Raw genomic sequence first — 19,132 nt, forward strand, 5'->3', positions numbered from 1 at the left:
GAGAGACAACTTGCAAATGCAGCAAAAATGTTAAGGACCAATAAATCAGAGTTAGAAGTAATTCTTACACAAGGTTTGTTTTATTTACAAGGCACATATACACTCTCATAACGTGTAAAGTCACAAAACGTAGGCAAGGTCCCATTTCATAAATGCAAACAACCCAACAAGGATGTAAAGTTATTCTTAAATATCTTCTAAACTAGAACTCTTTCTTAATTAAGTTTTCATATAAAGTCAGGTCCTCGTGGCTTAAAGACGGTTTTACGACCTTCAGCGACTGTAGAAAATGGTCGTGTCTCACTATGCTTGCTTGCAGTCCATCTTCTTGGAGAGCGAGTAGGGCAGCCTAGGAGGGACAAGAGTAGGACAACGCTCACTTGGCTTCAACTTTTTGTTTTTCAGGATATTTGGCAATACTATAAAATCGGAATATAAAATCCCAGTTGCATTTCACAGGATTCCAATATTTCAGGCACTAAAAATATTAAGCTAACAAATTCAAACTGATTAAAAATATATGCAGCAGACACCATTAACTACTTCTCCATTAAACTTCAGCCTTAAATGGGAAGAGTCAAGTTATAGGCTATTAAACCTAACACAAGCCCATACATGTTTTTAATAATGAGAAAGTGACTTCTTGGCCTTGGAATAGGTAAGTTTTGACAACTTGAGTTCTTAACTTAAGGAAATGATCTTCCAGCTACACACACATGTGGACCAGACATAAATGCACATCTAGAGACATGTATAAGACTATTCCCAGGACCATAGTTCATAACAGCAGCAGAGGAGAAACTCAAATGCTCAAAAAGAAGAGATTGGATAAATAAAAATAAATGCAGTAAATTAACATACTAGAATATTATAAAGTAGTGGAAAAACCTATGGCTACACTCAAAACCATGGATGAATTTCAAAAACACCATTTTGAGTTAAAGGAGCAGACAGAGAAACCTTCATTTGTGTGACAATCCAAGGCAGCAGCCCTGAGCTCCAAGGCCAGGACAGTCGTGGAGAAGGCAGAGGAGAAGCTGGAGAGCTGAGCGCTCCTGTCTCCTGTTCCTACACCAGTGATGGTTATAACAATGACACTTCATAGTGTGTCCACTTCATATTAGTAACTTATACTTTTAATCTGTGCATTACACAAAGCCATATTTAGCAAAAGTTTATGGGTGAGGAAAAGACTATATATTCTGCCCTAAAATACAGAGTCTAATTGCTTTACAGTGGCTTCCAACCATTGTTCACTTCATCTGCTTATTTCTTGCCATTCCCCATTGTAAGCTTCGAGAGTGTCATGTCTTCTTTCAAAGCCCAGCCCCTGCAGTTTACCTCCCTTAGCTGGCTAATACACTCTAGTCACCCTGCCAATTTCCTCTTCTGCCAGAAAGCCTTCCTGACCCTTGCAAGTCTGGGTCAGGACCCTTCTAGGAATAACAGCACCCTGAACTTCCCCAACTGACTCTGTAGCTGCAATCGCCAAGGCAATACTGTGGTCTGCCTGTGCTGTAGGGAAACGAGACTGCAGCCCTATTTCACAGTGCTTGGCACCTGCTACTTCGAAGTCTTTCACAGAACACTGCCATGTGAACCAACTCTGGAATGGAAGGAGAAATGTTTTGAACTATAGGTTTCTTACTTCTTTGCAGAGGTTTCTGAGGTCAGCTCCAGAGAAAAAGCAGGTTTCTGCTGCCAGGTGTTCCAAGGAAACATCAGGCCCTATTGGCATGGTTTTTGTACAGATTTCTAAAATAGAAAGTCTGCCCTGGAAGAAAATCAAACAAAGCATGTTTACAATGTTACACAGAACATCTTCAGTCTTGAGTTTTCTATCATATTATAATATAGAGAAAGTACAGACATATATTTGAGATTGAAATAAAAATCACTGACATCATGAGAAACTTCAGTGCTTGACAATTCTATTTTCACATAGACAGCATTATCTCTGTAAGAGATAAGATGAGGGTCTAGTATAGTGGTCTAGCACGTTAAGCCTCTGCCTGCAGCACCACTGCCCACCCAATTCAAGACCCGGCTGCTCCATTTCCGATCCAGCTCCCTGCTATGTGCCTGGGAAAGCAGCAAAGGATGGCCCAAGTGCCTGAGTCCCTGCACCCACATGGGAGGCAGGAAAGAAGCTCTGGGATCGTCTTTTTGGCCTGGTTAACCCCAGCCATTATGGCCATTTGGAAAACAAGCTAAGGGATAGACGATCTCTCTGTTTTTCCCTCTCAGTCAACTTTGCTTTTCAAATAAGTAAATCTTTAAAAATAATTCAAGTAAATACATAGATAAGTCTAAACAGAAAAAAAGAAATCATTCTCTGGGCCTTTCTTCACTCCCTAGAAGCTTCTGGGAAGGGCAAGGACGTCACTGCCTGCCCAGGAACATCGGCACACTCCCTGTAATCCTGGGTCTCGCCTCTGGGAAATGAGGCAGTCCCTGGGCCCATCAGCTCCTGTAATACTCGGGGATTCCTCCATTCTGGCCACAAAACACTGGGCAGCCTGCACAACACCAAAACAACAACCCTCCTTTATGTTTCTGTCTGAGAAGGGCCAGAGGACCCCGTGTAAGCAGATCAAGAGGATGGGCCAACAAGCAGGGTGAGTGCAACCAGCACGAGGCGGACACCTGGAATCACCCCAGCCAATGTGGGGCCCAGGTCAGCCACACTCCCTTGGGATGCAGATGTGGACACTGTTAAGAAGGCTCCTGCAGAGGAAATGTGTCTATGGTTACCTTTTGATCTGGAGGTGGAATGTAGATGATCTTATCGAATCTTCCAGGGCGTAATAAAGCATCATCTAACATCTCAGGTCTATTTGTTGCTGCGACAATCATCACGTGGCGATTAAAAACTTCTTGAGACTCTGAGGGAAAACATAAAAACAGAAAGACATGCCATTAAGTTACGATTACATTTTTCTTCTTCTTTTTTTTTTTAATGTTTACTTATTTAAAAGGCAGAAAGAGAGAGAGATCCTCCATCCACTGATCCACTCCCCAAATGGCTGCAACAGCCAGGGCAGGGCTACACTGAAGCCAGGAGCCTGGAACTCAGCATCTAAGTCTCCCAAAGGGCTGGCAGAGGCCTAAGCATTCAGACCTTCTTCCACTGTTTCCCAGGTCAATCAGCTTGGAAGAGGAGCAGTCGGGAATTGAAGCATCACCATACATTGTGGTCATACACGCACTGCAGGTGTAAGTTTAACACATGGAGACATGATATGGACTCCTAAGTTTCTTTTACAACTTGTAAGAATGTCCATTTATTTGTAAATAAGGATATCCTTTTCTCAGGATCAGCAATCTTAGGCCTTCTAGTATCAGAGTATCCCAGGAACAAATCTGTCATCAAAGAGCTGTTTGCTAGTACGGTGAAGGGAAGGACTTTTCTCCATGTGAGGATCGGTGGAGAACTTGACAATGCAGGACACATCCCTCTGGGGACCTGAATGCACCTGAACCCTCAGCAAATGATCACCACTTACACAGACTACCTGCAAAGGCAGGAGCCTAGGACTGACCAGGAGGCACGGACATACAGTTATGGGAAGTTTCAGCTATCCTATGCCTGAAGAGCGAGTGCCACTGTATTTTCCAAAGGTGAAACTGTTGACAATTAACCAACGTTCCAGGTGTGCAAATCCTGGATGAAGACAGGGAATGTCTAAAAGCTAAGAGGCAGAGGCTTCATGCACACTCGGCACTGAGAACCCTTTGCTGAGTAACCAGAGCAGCTCTCCAGGGCTGCAGTCTGAGTTCCCTGGACTGGATGATCTCTAAGCAGGGGCAGGCTGAATACCTGTCAGAGATGGGAGAAGCAATTCCTTCCGGACGAGATGTGACTAGGTAATCTCTGATTCTAATGTGAAATGTTCCACGCAACAGTTTTTTAAAATGCAAAACAAATAAAAGTAAGACAGGAATAAAAGAAGACTTGTCTATTGTCTCTCGGGAATAACAGATTACCAAATTTTACCTGGAGAACAACAGACTTGGAGAGGGAGGGAGGAGGCTCCAAAGCCCGGTTTCCCTCTATAACCAAGTAAGCCATTTCTCGGACGACTGGAATAACCTGCCTGGCTTTATACAGAACTTTTTAGAGAAGGGTAAGCATAAATAACCTCCCTTCTCCACTGGCTCTAAACTTTTATTTCTCATACTTGGAGAAAATAAATTCATTCATACATATCTGAGGTAATTCATTATAAAGCTTACCTATCCTTTCCTAGACACAGCACAACCATTACCAGCTCTGTACAAATCCCAACAAATAAAACTGTGTAATCCCTCCTGAAGATTCAGGCACCGGAAGAGGAACAGCACACAGGTGTTTACTTAATGTTGGTCTGGGCTTTTGGAGGAATATTCTAGCTAATAAATACCTCTTCATTTTTTCCAGCTCCTTGTATTTACCCTGTTGACTTGATTTACTTCCTCTTCTTTCTATCGTCTTAAGTCCAACACCATCTAATTCATTCAGGAGAACAGAAAGAACTCGCTCTTGAACATTACATCCTGTTCTGCTGAGTGAGCGAGATCCCAAGATTGAATCAATTTCATCCAAAAACACAATTGCTGGAGTATTTGCTCTTGCTTGTCTAAATACCTTTTATTAGGAAGAAGACATTAAAAAGCTTCAGTTATACATTAGTTACATGAATGTATGCTCTCTGCATTGATATTTGCAATTTTTCAAATGTAAACAGTCTAAATGCCTAAAACTTGGGGGAATTACTAAAATAAGGATCAATGGGGTATTATGTAGTAAATATATTTTCAAAAACTATCTAATATTATGGAATTTCAGAAGTATTATTTTAAGTTTAAAAAGCAGGGTCAAACAAAATGAAAACGGATTCTTCAAAAAACTTTCATGGACAATGCATATTATAAAACTACTATGTATGACTTCAGAATGTTCTTTTCACCAAAATAAATTTATATTTCAATTTTATTTTTCCACAAAGCTTTGAAGTTCCCTTGCATTGTAAAACTTGTCTTTCATTTAAAAAGAAAAAAGAGCAAATTTATCAAAATATGGTTTCCTACATTTTCTAAATCATCTATAAACAAGCATATATAACTTTTATAATTGGAGACTTAACTAGTGATTTTTTTAAAAAATAAGTTTGTTGAAAAGACATGAAACAAATATTCAAAAGTAAATTTAAATATGCAGGGAAATGAACCAACCTGGGACAACATTTTTTCTGAATCTCCAACAAAGGGTGAAAAGAGATCAGCTCCGCTCACTGAAACGAAAGAGCAGTGACAGCTGGTGGCCAGGGCCCTCACCAGTGTGGTTTTTGCACAGCCTGGAGGACCACAGAGGAGAACTCCCTTTGGTTGTGTCAGACCCATCCTAACGAATTCCCGAGGGAATTTCAGAGGCCACTCGATGCTCTGTAAGTACACAGAAAGAGAAGAGTTGTTTCCCTGTAACAATGACACCACACGATACAGACAGGAAAAGTAACAGGCATCTTTGAACCCAAGGCAGGTCACATCATTCCCTATTTAAAACTCTTGAATAACTTCCCTTCAAAGCTAGAACCGAATCCAAATCCCTATTTCCTACTCACACCAGCTTCAAGGGCTCTGTGACACCAGACCACCTCCTGACTCCTAGCTAATGCCCACCTCAGGGCTGTCACTCGTTTCTCTCCACCTGAGCCTTCCCCCCAGGTCTCAATCCAAATGCCGTCTCCTTAGGGAAGTACCCACACCACCCTAGTCAAAACAGAACCTCCCCTTCCTAGTCACTGTGTTAGTCCCCATCTTTGACTTTGAGGTTCCTTGTCAATTTGCTATTGCTCCTTTCCAGATTGGGTCTGCCTTTCCTCACTTGCTAAAATGTAAGCGATTTCAGCATTAAATCCCAGCAACTAGAATGACACCTTCCCAGAGGAGGGACTCAATTAACCTTAACTGAGTAGAAATAGTTTTTAAGGATTAATTTATTACCCAAGAAAAAGGTAATCCTGTACCTATGCTAATCATTGATAGGGAGGGAGGCTTGTAAACAAACGGGCCAGGAAACAGCATTGCCAGAAGAGAAGGAACACCACAGATGCAAGACACTGCAACGAGCTCTAACGGTGAGGACAGTGGCAGAGCCAGGGAAAGCAAGGAGCGATGGAGATGAAGCAGGACTTGAAAGCTTTAGTCAATGACAAGGAAACAGTATGGGAAATGACGGGAAGACAATTAAACCAGAGGCAAGGAACCCACTGGCAAATCTTAGTTTGCCCCATCCATCTTATTAAGATTAAATGAGTCTGTCAACACACACACACACACACAAGCACAAATACATACATGCACATAAAGTATGCATGTTATAAATGTTCTTATTCATGGAGTTAAGGATTCCAGGGTTCACTTGAAATACCTAAGTCCTGGTAAAGATAAATACATTAAAAATAATTTATAAATCACTTGTTTCTGAGTATTAAAGAAACCTAGCTTCTTAGGGCAGGTATAAGGTAAACTGGTAAAAACCAATTTGAAAATGCAGTGCAGCTGAGAGGATATAGAGGACTATACTTCAACCCCCATGAGAACACCAATAGCAGCTGACTCTTGGGCCACACCACCATTCACTACGATGCTGTGTTTTACCAGTGCCTGTACTTCAGCCGCAAAATATCTTCTAGATCACAGGTCACACAATTAAGACATGCCATCTGTACTTGTATAGCCCACAAACTAAGAATGGTTTTTAAATGTTTAAATGCTTGAAAAAAATCAAATAACACTTTGTGAAAAGTAATAATTGTAGGATTTCAATGGCCCATAAATAAAATTTTATCAGAATACAATTAGTCATCTCTCAGTATTATCCTTGGGGAATATTACTTATCCTATGGATACCAAAATTCACGGAGACTCAAGTCCCTTACATAAAGTGGCATAACACTTGCATATTACATACACACATCTTTTTAACATACTTAAAATCATCTCTAAATTACTTACAAAGCAAATGATACATAACTACATATATGCTACATAGAAGTACATATGTAATACACATGTAAGTGTACACACACATATATACACAGATTCAATTCCTCCCCTCCCACCAATATTTTTCAGTTGGTTGGCTGGATCCAATGACACAGGAGCCATAGAGATAAAAAAAAGTCTGACTCAATTGTGCTACCTTAAGCTCCCCCTGCACACCGACAGCAAATCTGTAACAGGGAATGAATGGTTCACAAAGTTCGCTTTTACTATCTGGCTCTTCAAGAAAATCTGCCAGCCCGGCTCTAGAACACCAACTCTTAAAAGCACAAAGAGGGCTGAAGTGGGAAAGTATGAAAAACAACGTCTACCAAGTCTAGTTATATACGGACTGAAAAGTGACCACTGAGTTAGCAGCTGCGATTGCACTAGAAGAGCAGCAAGGACAGCTTCCATGAAGTAATGTTTCTCTCCTAAACACCCAGGATGTGAATGCGTCACATTTTAATGGCTTCAGCCCATCAGCCATATACCTGTCTTAACTTCAGTTTTACATCTTCAAGACCTCCGATATGCTCCCAGTCAACAGGCTTGACGTCCACCAGTCCCAAAACACTTCGAAATGATGAGGGCTGAATCTTCTTAAAAGCTTCAAGGAAGTCGGCCTCATCAATCATTGGATTGTTCTGGTTCTGAACAAGTGTACACAAAACATCAAAAACAAATCAAAAATTAGGTGGTCCTTTTTTTGTGATATCAAGCACAATGACTTTTTAAAACCTTAGAGTTTATAAACCTATTTTGTTCTCACGAAGAAAATATATACAACAGAACAAGTGTATGTTTCCCCACAGTCCCTCCCAGTACTCACCCATGAGGCCAGCAGCTTTCTGTATGCTTCATGACAAGCCTATGTATGTCTTTCTAAATGATCAGCAAAGAGAATCACATTACACATATCCACTGGTATGTTCTGCTTTTCTCCTGTCTTAGAATATTTGCATGTCAACTAACAGAATTCTGTATCACTTATTTTGACAACTGCCTAATACACCACCGAGTATATGTTTCATAATTTAACCAGCATTTTATGACAGACACTGGATTGTTCCTGGTCTTTTGTGATTAAAAACAACACTGCAACTGAGAGCTCTTGTGCAAGTGCTTGATATACCACGTCCTCAAAGCACGATTATTGGGCTCAAGAGTTTATATTCACAATTTTGACTGCTGTTACCAACTGTCCTCAAAGCAAGTTGCATCCATTTTTTTCTCCAATAATTTGAAGTTGCTCTCACCCCACAAATTAGCAAACTTCTAAATTTCTGCCAACAGGACAGGAAAAAAAATGGTACTCGTTACTGTGTTAATTAAATTTCTTCAGTTCAGATGGAGAAAGGGAATGAATAAGAAATACCTGCCTTGTGGCTGTCACAGTAAAAGCTGTCCTGGGCAAGATTTGGATGGTGTGTCTAGAGGAGCAAAGCTTGGTGAGAAGCAAGATATGTACAGTCACCAAGGGTCTTCTCACAGATTTCTTACTAGTGGCAAAGGGAAACATCACGGCTAAAGAGTGGAAAAACTGGACACTGCATTAAACGGGTCGACCCAAAGGAGTATCACCAGCAAGGGAGCTGATGGACTTCCATGCCTCCAGCTGTGGCACTCTAAGGAGACAATATGGGTGATGGGGTATTCCCAACAGGGATGTATAACTGCAATCTGACCGTTCTATGAAAGGACTAGCTTGCGCCAGTTATGTCAGTGTCAAATCTGTCCCTTCTCCCCCTAAATCCACACCCAGAGCAGAAAGAGGGCAAAACTGACAAGGCTGGAACAGCTGCCAAAATGAGAATATGGACTGCAGAGCTGCTAGCATTTTATACCAATATTAGAGTTCCTAAAACAATGACTATAAAAGGACACACAAATGTTAGGCAATAAAGGGTGCTGACATATACAACTCATTCTCAAATGGTCCAAAATACATAATTTGTGTGTGTATAAAATATTCACATATACTTGAAGAGACAGAAGAGGATGAATGATAAAGGTAAATTGGCAAAATGTTAAAAAAAAAAAATCAATGGATTTGCATAAAGGGCTTGGAGGAGTTCTCCGCCAATTAATTCTCTTATAAGTTCTTTTTTTTTTTTTTAAAGATTTATTATTATTGGAAAGCCGGATATACAGAGAGGAGGAGAGACAGAGAGGAAGATCTTCCATCCGATGATTCACTCCCCAAGTGAGCCGCAATGGGCCGGTGTGCACCAATCCGATGCTGGGAACCTGGAACCTCTTCTAGGTCTCCCACACAGGTGCAGGGTCCTAAAGTATTGGGCCATTCTCGACTGCTTTCCCAGGCCACAAGCAGGGAGCTGGATGGGAAGTGGAGCTGCCGGGATTAGAACCGGCGCCCATATGGGATTCGGGGCATTCAAGGCGAGGACTTTAGCCGCTAGGCCACGCCGCCGGGCCCCAAACTCTTATAAGTTTTAAATTATTTCAAGATAAGAAGTTAAAAAAAAAAAAAAGAAAGAATGAATGATTTTTAAAGAACTTAAGGTTGAAGACTTCATATTTCATGCTACTGGCATTCCTTTTATCAGCAAATAACTGTTCTCTCATATCTTTTCCAACTGATTTGTAAGAGTTCTTTGACCATGGGGCCCAGCGGCATGGCCTAGTGCCCAGATCCCATATGAGCTCCAGTTCTAATCCTGGCAGCCCCACTTCCCATCCAGCTCCCTGCGTGTGTCCTGGGAAAGCAGTCAAGGACGGCCCAGAGCACTGGGATCCTGCACCAACGTGGGAGACCCGGAAGAGGTTCCTGGTTCTTGGCTTCAGATCAGCACAGCACTGGCTGTTGCTGCTCACTTGGGGAGTGAATCATTGGATGGAAGATCTTCCTCTCTGTCTCTCCTCCTCTCTGTATATCTGACTTTGTAATAAAAGTAAATAAATCTACAAAAATAAAAAAAAAAAGAGTTCTTTGACCATCAAGGAAATAGATATGAAAAGCATTTTCCTGGTCGTTTTTAGTTTTTTAAAAAATTATTTAAAGGCAGAGTTACAGAAGGATACAAAGACAGATTTCCATGTGCTGGTTCACTCCCCAAACGGCTGCAACACAAGAACTTGGGCTATCTTCTGCTATTCTGCTATCTTCCCAGACACATTAGCAGGTTACTGGATCAGGAGTGAGCAGTTGGTACTTGAACCTGCACCCATATGGGTTGCTGGTGTCAGGCAGCAGCTTTACCCATTATGCCAGCCCTATTTTCCTAGCCTTGACTCTGCTTATTTTGTTTTCCCACCTTCAAATGATCAAATCATTTCCTTTCCAGAGATTAGATTTCATGCTCTGACAAGCCATCTTCAGGGCCGGCGTAGCAGAGCACCTTAAGCTGCCTCCTGCAATGCTGGCACCCCATATAACCACAGGCTTGAGTTCTCATGGCTCTACTTCCAATCCAGCTCCCTGCTACTGCTCTGACAAAGCAGCAGAGGACAGCCCAAGTGCATGGGCCTCTGCCACTCATGTGGAAGACCTAGAAGAAGCTCCTGGCTCCAGCCTGGCAACCCTGGCTGTGGTCATTTGGAGAGTCAATCAGTGGATGCAAGATATCCCTTTCTCTCTGTAACCCTGCCTTTCAAAAAAGAAAAAATGGTCATCTTCTAATTTTATATTGTGATCATTTTAGAAGGGTCAATTTTTTTTAAGTTTAAAGTCCTCCCATTCTTATTATAGTATTTGTATGATACTTATTAAAGCACTTGCCTCTTTTATGAGTTAAGATTCCCAACTCATTCCTTTAGCCCATTTATGTGGGATTACATATGTGAACATCTTCATATATGTCTTCAGCTATTCTGAACAGTATTCTGACAAAATCTTTACAACTGTAATTCCGGAAGGTATGGTTCCAGATAACTTTCAGTTTCTTTGCAATGCTCAATCTCGTTTAATTTCTCATACGGGACATTACTATGTAATTTTTAAAATATCTTTTTGGCTGGTAGTGTTAGAGGTTGAACATCAATACTAGAAAATCTCAGTTACGGCACAAGATGTACATGATTCCACTTGGTTTCTGTAACCCTTTCAGCCTATTAATTCTTTCCTTCTATTAGACTACATTTCTAATCCCTTGATAGGAATACATGCTAAAATATTAGCATGAATCATACATCTGCCCTGGCACAGAAAGAGGGGCAACAACCACCCCCCAGCTGCCCGGTGAAGAAAGAAGAGAAAGATGGAGCAGGAACTGATGCCTCTGCTCTCTTTCTTGTGCCTTTGTCCCCCCACCCCTCCTGAGTTGTTTCTGAGCTCGGCCATCACGTGTGGTAGCTACACCTTGGTAGGCCCTGCTGCAGTAGCGGCAGCTCCACCTAGCACGGCAGCAGCCACGGCACTTAAAACTAACCTGGGACTTCAAAGCAGAGAGAAGCATAACTCTAGGTCTACTTTCTCATCCCCTGGGTCACTCAGACATGCATTCTCACAAGGGACTGATGAAAACGTCCAGCTTTGGCTTTAACCTCAAAGCCAAGGGCTTAGAAAATCATGTAACTTCCTCCCACCTTAGGAATAAGAATACAAATAAAGGAAAGGGATGCAGGGGAGGGAGAAGAGTATTCAGGTGAAATGGCTTTTCAAAATTTAGGATGAAAAACCCATCCTTTTATAGTTGATGTGACAACAGAGATTTAAAAATCTTGTTCCAGAATCCTTAGTCAAAATTAACTATTTTCAGGGATTCACAATTCACTTACTACACATCAATAATCAAACATGGATCAGTTTGGATCAAACACGCTTAAACTAATACTTTATGTGTTTTTAAGAACAGTGATGATAGAAAATGAAAAACAAACAAACAAACAAACAAACAAAAAAACCACCAGTGATGAAGGAAAGGTCTGACTGTCAAAGATACATTTAAACAAGCTTCTAGGTGTCTGGCGTTTAAATGAAGATCTAATGCCCTTCAAGACACATATTAAAAATACCTTATAGGGCCCGGCGGCGTGGCCTAGCGGCTAAAAAGTCCTCGTCTTGAAAGCCCCGGGATCCCATATGGGCGCCGGTTCTAATCCCGGCAGTTCCACTTCCCATCCAGCTCCCTGCTTGTGGCCTGGGAAAGCAGTCGAGGACAGCCCAAAGCATTGGGATCCTGCACCCGTGTGGGAGATCCGGAAGAGGTTCCTGGTCCCGGCATCGGATCGGCGCGTACCGGCCCGTTGCGGCTCACTTGGGGAGTGAAACATCGGATGGAAGATCTTCCTGTCTGTCTCTCCTCCTCTCTGTATATCCGCCTTTCCAATAACAATAAAATCTTTAAAAAAAAAAAAATACCTTATAAAAAATGAGGGGGCCTGACACGGTAGCCCAGTGGCTGGGATAATCACCTTGCATGTGCCAGGATCCCATATGGGCACTGGTTCTAATCTTGGCAGCCCTGCTTCCCATCCAGCTCCCTGCTTGTGGCCTGGGAAAGCAGTCGGAGTTAGCCCAAAGCCTTGGGACCCTGCACCCATACAGGAGACCAAGAGGGAGCTCTGGGCTCCTGGCTTTGGATCAGCTCAGCTCCAAGCATTGCAGCCACTTGGGGAATAAATCAGTGAACAAAAGATCTTCCTCTCTGTCTCTCCTCTTCTCCTCTTTGCTTTTTTTTTTTTTTTAAAGATTTATTATTATTGGAAAGCCAGATATACAGAGAGGAGGAGAGACAGAGAGGAAGATCTTCCATTCGATGATTCACTCCCCAAGTGAGCAGCAACGGGCCAGTGCTGTGCTGATCCGATGCCGGGAACCTGGAACCTCTTCCGGGTCTCCCACACTTGGGTGCAGGGTCCCAATGCTCTGGGCCGTCCTCGACTGCTTTCCCAGGCCACAAACAGGGAGCTGGGTGGGAAGTGGAGCTGCCGGGATTAGAACCAGAGCCCATATGGGATCCCGGGGCGTTCAAGGCAAGGACTTTTAGCCGCTAGGTCACGCCGCCAGGCCCCTCTTCTCTTTGTATATCTGATTTTCCAATAAAAATAAATGTTTTTTTAAAAAGTGAGGAAACAGTGTTTCTTTTCTCCTTGACCAGGGAGATGTCTCAGACACCAAAGTTAACTTCACCAGTGATAGGACAGAAGGCAGCAGGTACTACTAACAGACTCACTGAGAAAGCATGGATCACAGGATCATCAGTCAAACCCAGGCTGAGGAGTGCTACACAGTAAAGGACCTGTCCTCTTACTGCAGTTAAGGCCAGATTTATCTTCCTCATTTTGAGAATTCTAATTGTGCTCAAAACCCTTATTTTTAGGGAATAGATGCTCAAGTTCGCAGTGACCAAAGGACATCACAGCTGCAATATATTCTCAAATGTTTCAGAAAAAGATACAGAAATACAAACGTAGCCCAGCACGATGGCACAATTAGCTAATCCTCCCCTGCAAGCACAGGCATCCCATAAGGGTGCCAGTTTGTGTTCCAGAGCTTCACTTCCCCTCCAGCTGCTTACTTGTGGCCTGGGGAAGCAGCAGAGGATGGTCTAATGCCCTGGGACCCTGCACCTGCATGGGAGACCCGAAGGAAGCTCCTAGCTCTTGGCTTCAGATCAGCTCAGCTCTATTGTTGTGGCCACCTGGAGAGTGAATCAGCAGATGGAAATCTATCTCCTTCTCTCTGGAAATCTGTCTTTCCAATTAGAATAGATAAATCTTAAACACACACAAATACAACAAAACTTAGCAAATATAGTAAAACATTACATTTGGAGAATCTGAGTGAAGGGCATACAGAGATTTTTTTGTGCTATCTTTGCACGTTTTCTCTAAGTCTGAAACTTTGGTATTAAAAAACAAAATCAGGGCCCGGCGGCGTGGCCTAGCAACTAAAGTCCTCAAATTGAACGCCCCGGGATCCCATATGGGTGCCGGTTCTAATCCCGGCAGCTCCACTTCCCATCCAGCTCCCTGCTTGTGGCCTGGGAAAGCAGTTGAGGACGGCCCAAAGCATTGGGACCCTGCACCCTTGTGGGAGACCTGGAGGAGGTTCCTGGTTCCCAGCTTCAGATCGGCGCAGCACTGGCCGTTGCAGCTCACTTGGGGAGTGAATCATCAGACGGAAGATCTTCCTCTCTGTCTCTCCTCCTCTCTGTATATCTGACTTTGTAATAAAATAAATAAATCTTACAAAAAAAAATCAAAAAACAAAAACTTTGATTCTTGTGGGCCCACACTGTGTTCCCTGGCTGCTCTGGGCTTCAGTTCAGAACAGGGCATTACGGTGAAAACGAGAGAGGATGCAGAATCTGAGCAATTCCTGGAGGACTCAATCCTTCACCCCATACCCTATTTCCCTGGAGCCCAGATACAAACATGAGTATGCGAAGCAGCCATAGGAACTACTGAACGTTCCAGGAAAATGCACCTCCTCTTTTCTTTTTCTCCCCCACATGAACTTAGATGAAGGCAGAAGGTCAGAAATTGGGACTGCTCACCTTCTCACTGTGAAGGATGGCGTGCAGGGCAGCCTCCCTGCAGAGTGCAGTCAGGTCGGCGCCCACATAGCCCACTGTCATTTCTGCCAGGAGCCCTAAATCCATCTCCCTGGAGACCGGCATCTTCGAGGTCAGCACTTCCAGAATCGCTTGCCTTTGCTGGACAGTGGGAGTCCCAATCACAATCTATATGTAAAATAGAGCAAAAAAATCTTAGTTTACACTTTAGCAAATGCACATGATTTATCCTCACAAACACAACATTCAGTGAACCATTATGTAATGAGTACCCTACATTTTCAAGCACAGCCAAGACTCTAGATAAATAAAACCCTAACTTTGGGCCCGGCACGGTAGCCTAGCGGCTCAAGCACCTAGCACGCGCCAGGATCTCATATGGGCACCAGTTCTAAACCCGGCAGCCCCGCTTCCCATCCAGCTCCTTTCTTGTAGCCTGGGAAAGCAGTCGAGGATGGCCCAAAGCCTTGGGACCCTGCACCCGTGTGGGAGATCCGGAAGAGGCTCCAGGCTCCTGGCTTTGGATCAGCTCAGCTCTGGCTGTTGTGGTCACTTGGGGAGTAAATCGTCAGACGGGGGATCTCTGTTTTTCCTCCTCTTTGCACATCTGACTTTCCAACTAAAAACCAAAAAAAAAAAAAAACAAAAAAAAACCCAACCAAAACCAAAACCAAACAAAACCCTTACTTCCCCGTAACCCTGCCTGGAGAATTGCACAAGGACAATTATTTGGCACTTCACAAGTTCCATTATTTCTGAGAAGCTACCAAGTCCTGGAAACCAAGAACAGAATAATAAACCTCAAAATCTGGTCCCTGCGCTATGAAGCACCATCAGGAGACTGACACTAGATGGTGCAAGGAAGAAATTCACCCAACAACAGATAAAGCAAAAAATACACAATTATTTCTCTTTAGCATCCCAGCACAAGGGGCTGGCACAACGGCTCAACTGGCTAACCTTCCACCTCTGAGCACCAGGATCCTATGCAGGTGCTGGTTTGCATCCCAGCTGCTCCACTTCCAAATCAGTTCCTCGCTAATGGCCAGGGAAACCAGTGGAGGACGGCCCAAAGCCTGCACCAGTGTGGGAGATCCAGAAGCTCCTGGCTTGGACTGGCTCAGCTCCAGCCACTGCAGCCATTTGGGGAACAAATCAGCGTGTGTCCTTCTCTGCAAAATCTGCCTTTCCAAAAAAAGTAAAATTTTTTTTTTTTTTTTTAAGACTTAATCATTTTTATTGGAAAGCCGGATATACAGAGAGGAGGAGAGACAGAGAGGAAGATCATCCATCCAATGATTCACTCCCCAAGTGAGCAGCAACGGCCGGTGCTGCGCCGATCTGAAGCTGGGAACCTGGAACCTCTTCTAGGTCTCCCACACAGGTGCAGGGTCCTAAAGTATTGGGCCATTCTCGACTGCTTTCCCAGGCCACAAGCAGGGAGCTGGATGGGAAGTGGAGCTGCCGGGATTAGAACCGGCGCACACATGGGAACCCGGCGCGTTCAAGGCTAGGACTTTAGTTGCTAGGCCACAGTGCTGGGCCCAAAAAAAAGTAAATTCTTTAAAAAAAGATTACCACACACATAAAAGTCACTGAATTACTAAATTTCACACTTTTCTGTAGCAATAGAAACTAAACTGCAGATATGTTCTCAACCGCCATCAATTGCACAATTGTGTTGAACTGTTCTTTCACTTTACAATTTGCCCCTATGGAAGTCATACAAAAAGCATACAAGGCTCTAACTGGAGTTTTGGCCCACGCTATGGTCAATTTCTGCAAACCTTACTTAGAACTGTGTTTCACAGACACGGCTTGATGGTCTAGGTCATTACCAGCAACTCAACAAGCTCTGCTTTCACCACAAAACGAAGCAGCCTCTGGGACAGGGCTTTGATACCACACCTATTACTATCTGGAAACCATGGACTGTTGTTTTAATGCTTATTTCAGGCTGGCTCTCCCACTGACCTCCAATTCACTGGTGGGCTTATCCTAATACACAGCTTCTCCTCGGCTTTCAACATGCTAGCTTAACCGCAGTTACTCCCAACAGTTATTCTCATGGGCACACTTCAAACATGAAGCAAATCCAAGACATGAGAGGTGCTCACAGCGATACACTGCACTCAGTATGGCTGAATTTATGACAACTGCTGTGGAAATAATGCTCTCAATTCCCTTTTATGGCATCTATCAAAACAACTTCCTGTTAAGTAATGTGATATTTTGATGTTCGGGTTTCCTACTTTTTTTTTTACAAATTCATAGAGCCAAACTCTTCAACTGAATATACAGGAGACACATGGTTCAACTCACCCCTCAACCTGACAAGGAATGCCTTAATCCACAATACCTGCATTATTTCCTCTCTGACTCCCGCCTTATTTCAACAAACTCCTTTACATCTATGTTACATTCCCATTCCAACTCTGAGTTTAAACTGCTCAAAGCACATCAAGGTCCCTTACACATTAATATAATACTCATTTTCAGGACCCGCTCAAGGAAACGAATACTCTATAATGACCAGTCTGCCTCCCAAGCGATTTGACTCCGCGAACAGGTGCTGGGCACTGACCACATATGAACAACGGCGTTCTCGGCATTACAAAGAGCCCTATTCCAGCCTCACTGCCTCCCACACCCTTAACACCGCAGGGCAGCCAAGGAGGGCCAGCAGAGACTTAGGTTCCAGGGCCAATTCACCTCTCGGTCAAATCTCCCGGGTCTGCGCAGCGCTGGATCCAGCGCATCGGGCCGGTTGGTGGCTCCAACTACCACCACCTCGTGGTCTGCACTGATGCCGTCCAGCAGTGTCAACACCTGGGCCACCACGCGGCTCTCGGGGGCTCGGTGCGGACCTCCTCGCCGGGGGCACAGGGCGTCCACCTCGTCCAGGAAGAGGATGCTGGGCCCGCGGCGGGCCAGCGCCCGGGCGCGCTGGAAGACCTGCCGGACGTTCTCTTCGGTCTCCCCAGGCCGGGAGCCCTGCAGCGCCGGGGCACTCACGGCCAGCAGCTCGGCGCCCACCTCCCGCGCCACAGCACGCACCAGCTGCGTCTTGCCCACTCCGGGCGGGCCAGCGAGGAGCACCCCGCGGGGTACGGCTAGTCCCAGCGCCGCCAGTGCCCTGGGGTAGCGCAGCGGCAGCAGGAGGAGCTCCCGCAGCGAGTCGGCCGCCTCCGAGAGGCCCCCGAGGGGCACCTCAGCCTTGGGCTCTGCTCTGGACGGGGGCTGCGGGCCGAGGCCGATGCAGGTGCGAGGGGTCACCAGGCCTGCCGGATCCGGGCGGGGGGTCCCGCTGAGGATGTGCAGGGCGGCCACAGGGCCGGGGACGCCCGGCGGAGCGGCCACCACGTGGCCGAGGGAGACGGGACGGTTCCTCAACAGCTCCTGCGCGGCCTCCAGCACCTCGGCTTCAGGCTGGGCGCCCAGCGCGCCCGCCGGCTCTCGTAACTCCGGCCACACGGTGAGGCGGCGCAGGGGCGGACAGGGCACCGGGCGGAGGCAGCTCAGGCCGAGCGTCCTCCGGACCCCCGGCGGCCCTATTGCCGCCCCGGGGCTCGCGCACTGCAGGTCCAGCTGCACAAAGCCATCCGCTCCGTCCCGCCGAGGCCAGGCCGTGCAGAGGCAGGAGCCGCCGTCGGGCAGCGAGATCTTCAGCGCCGAGCCCAAGTGTGCGCCCAGAGCGCGGAGGGCGGCCGGGCCGAGGCGGCAGCGCTGGGTGTCCCGGTCCCTAGCGTCTACCGGGAGCAGCTGGAAGAGCGGCTCCTCGGGAGAGGGGCCCGAGTCCGTGGACATGGCACGCGAAAAGCACGAGGCCTAGGGCACAAGAGCAGTTTTCCACCCGGGCGGGAAAGGCCGGAACACCGCACCTGCACCGGAAGCAGGTGGCGCGCGTGCGTAGGAGGCAGGCCTTTCGGTTGCTAGGAGCTGAGTGAAGGCCGAAAGGGCCAATCGGAAAGTTAGTTGCTGTTGTTACTCTTAGGAGGGCGTTCGGTGAAGTTGAGCAACTCACTCAGTTACAGGTGTCTGGGAGGTAGTGTGGACAGACCTGACTGGGTTAGTATTACGTACCTGGTGGTTGCCCACACTTTGGGAGTCACTGCATCGCATCCTATGTCTTGCATGCCCCACGGCTGCTGTGGGTGCCATGTCAGCCTGGAGACGGCTGTGTTGGGGAAGAAATTCCGACTGTTCGCCGGTTGTTTAGGAGCCCTGGTGCTCATGGCTTACACGAGCTGGAGTAGCTGAAAATACAACTTTGGTGCTTTTCATAACCAGGATTTCAAGCTCAACTTTCCTACAGAAAAAAAAAAAAAAACCACCAGAGTAACAAGGACGATAGGCAGTTGGTAGAATGAGGGCATGTCAGGCTGTCAGATTTATCTGCTGCACCGGTGCATTCGTTCCGATGCCTGAATTACTTCTTTGTAATCCTATAGCAGCATCCATGGCAAATAGTGTTGGATCTGGGATCACAAGCCCAGTGCCAGTTCCTAGTCCCTTGCCATCCAACTGCTATGACTTCACAGAAAACTCACCTGGTCTCCACTGCACTTTCCTGGTTATAGTGCTGGAACCACTTAAAAGAAACCAAACAATAGCACAGCCAAAAG

General features: G+C 45.4%; 1 protein-coding gene across 2 annotated transcripts; it reads right to left on the bottom strand.

Annotated features, from left to right (window-relative positions):
• Window positions 1-65: 65 nt before the first annotated feature.
• AFG2B (AFG2 AAA ATPase homolog B) lies at window positions 66-18,454 on the bottom strand. 2 transcript variants are annotated; one of them, XM_004578388.3, is made up of 8 exons: window positions 17,220-18,451; window positions 14,490-14,675; window positions 7,521-7,679; window positions 5,215-5,424; window positions 4,435-4,627; window positions 2,755-2,885; window positions 1,649-1,774; window positions 66-349 (listed from the first exon to the last, which is right to left on the bottom strand). In XM_004578388.3, exons 1-8 carry the CDS (start codon window positions 18,312-18,314, stop codon window positions 203-205), a joined length of 2,247 nt encoding a protein of 748 aa, XP_004578445.2. In that variant the 5' UTR covers window positions 18,315-18,451; the 3' UTR covers window positions 66-202. The 2 variants fall into 2 exon arrangements, with proteins under 2 accessions (XP_004578445.2, XP_058521894.1); XM_058665911.1 differs by lacking the exons at window positions 66-349; window positions 1,649-1,774 and having other exon boundaries at window positions 2,783-2,885; window positions 4,404-4,627; window positions 17,220-18,454.
• Window positions 18,455-19,132: the final 678 nt, after the last annotated feature.

This window comes from Ochotona princeps, chromosome 6 (genome assembly GCF_030435755.1).
Source record: "Ochotona princeps isolate mOchPri1 chromosome 6, mOchPri1.hap1, whole genome shotgun sequence".
NCBI lineage: Eukaryota > Metazoa > Chordata > Mammalia > Lagomorpha > Ochotonidae > Ochotona > Ochotona princeps.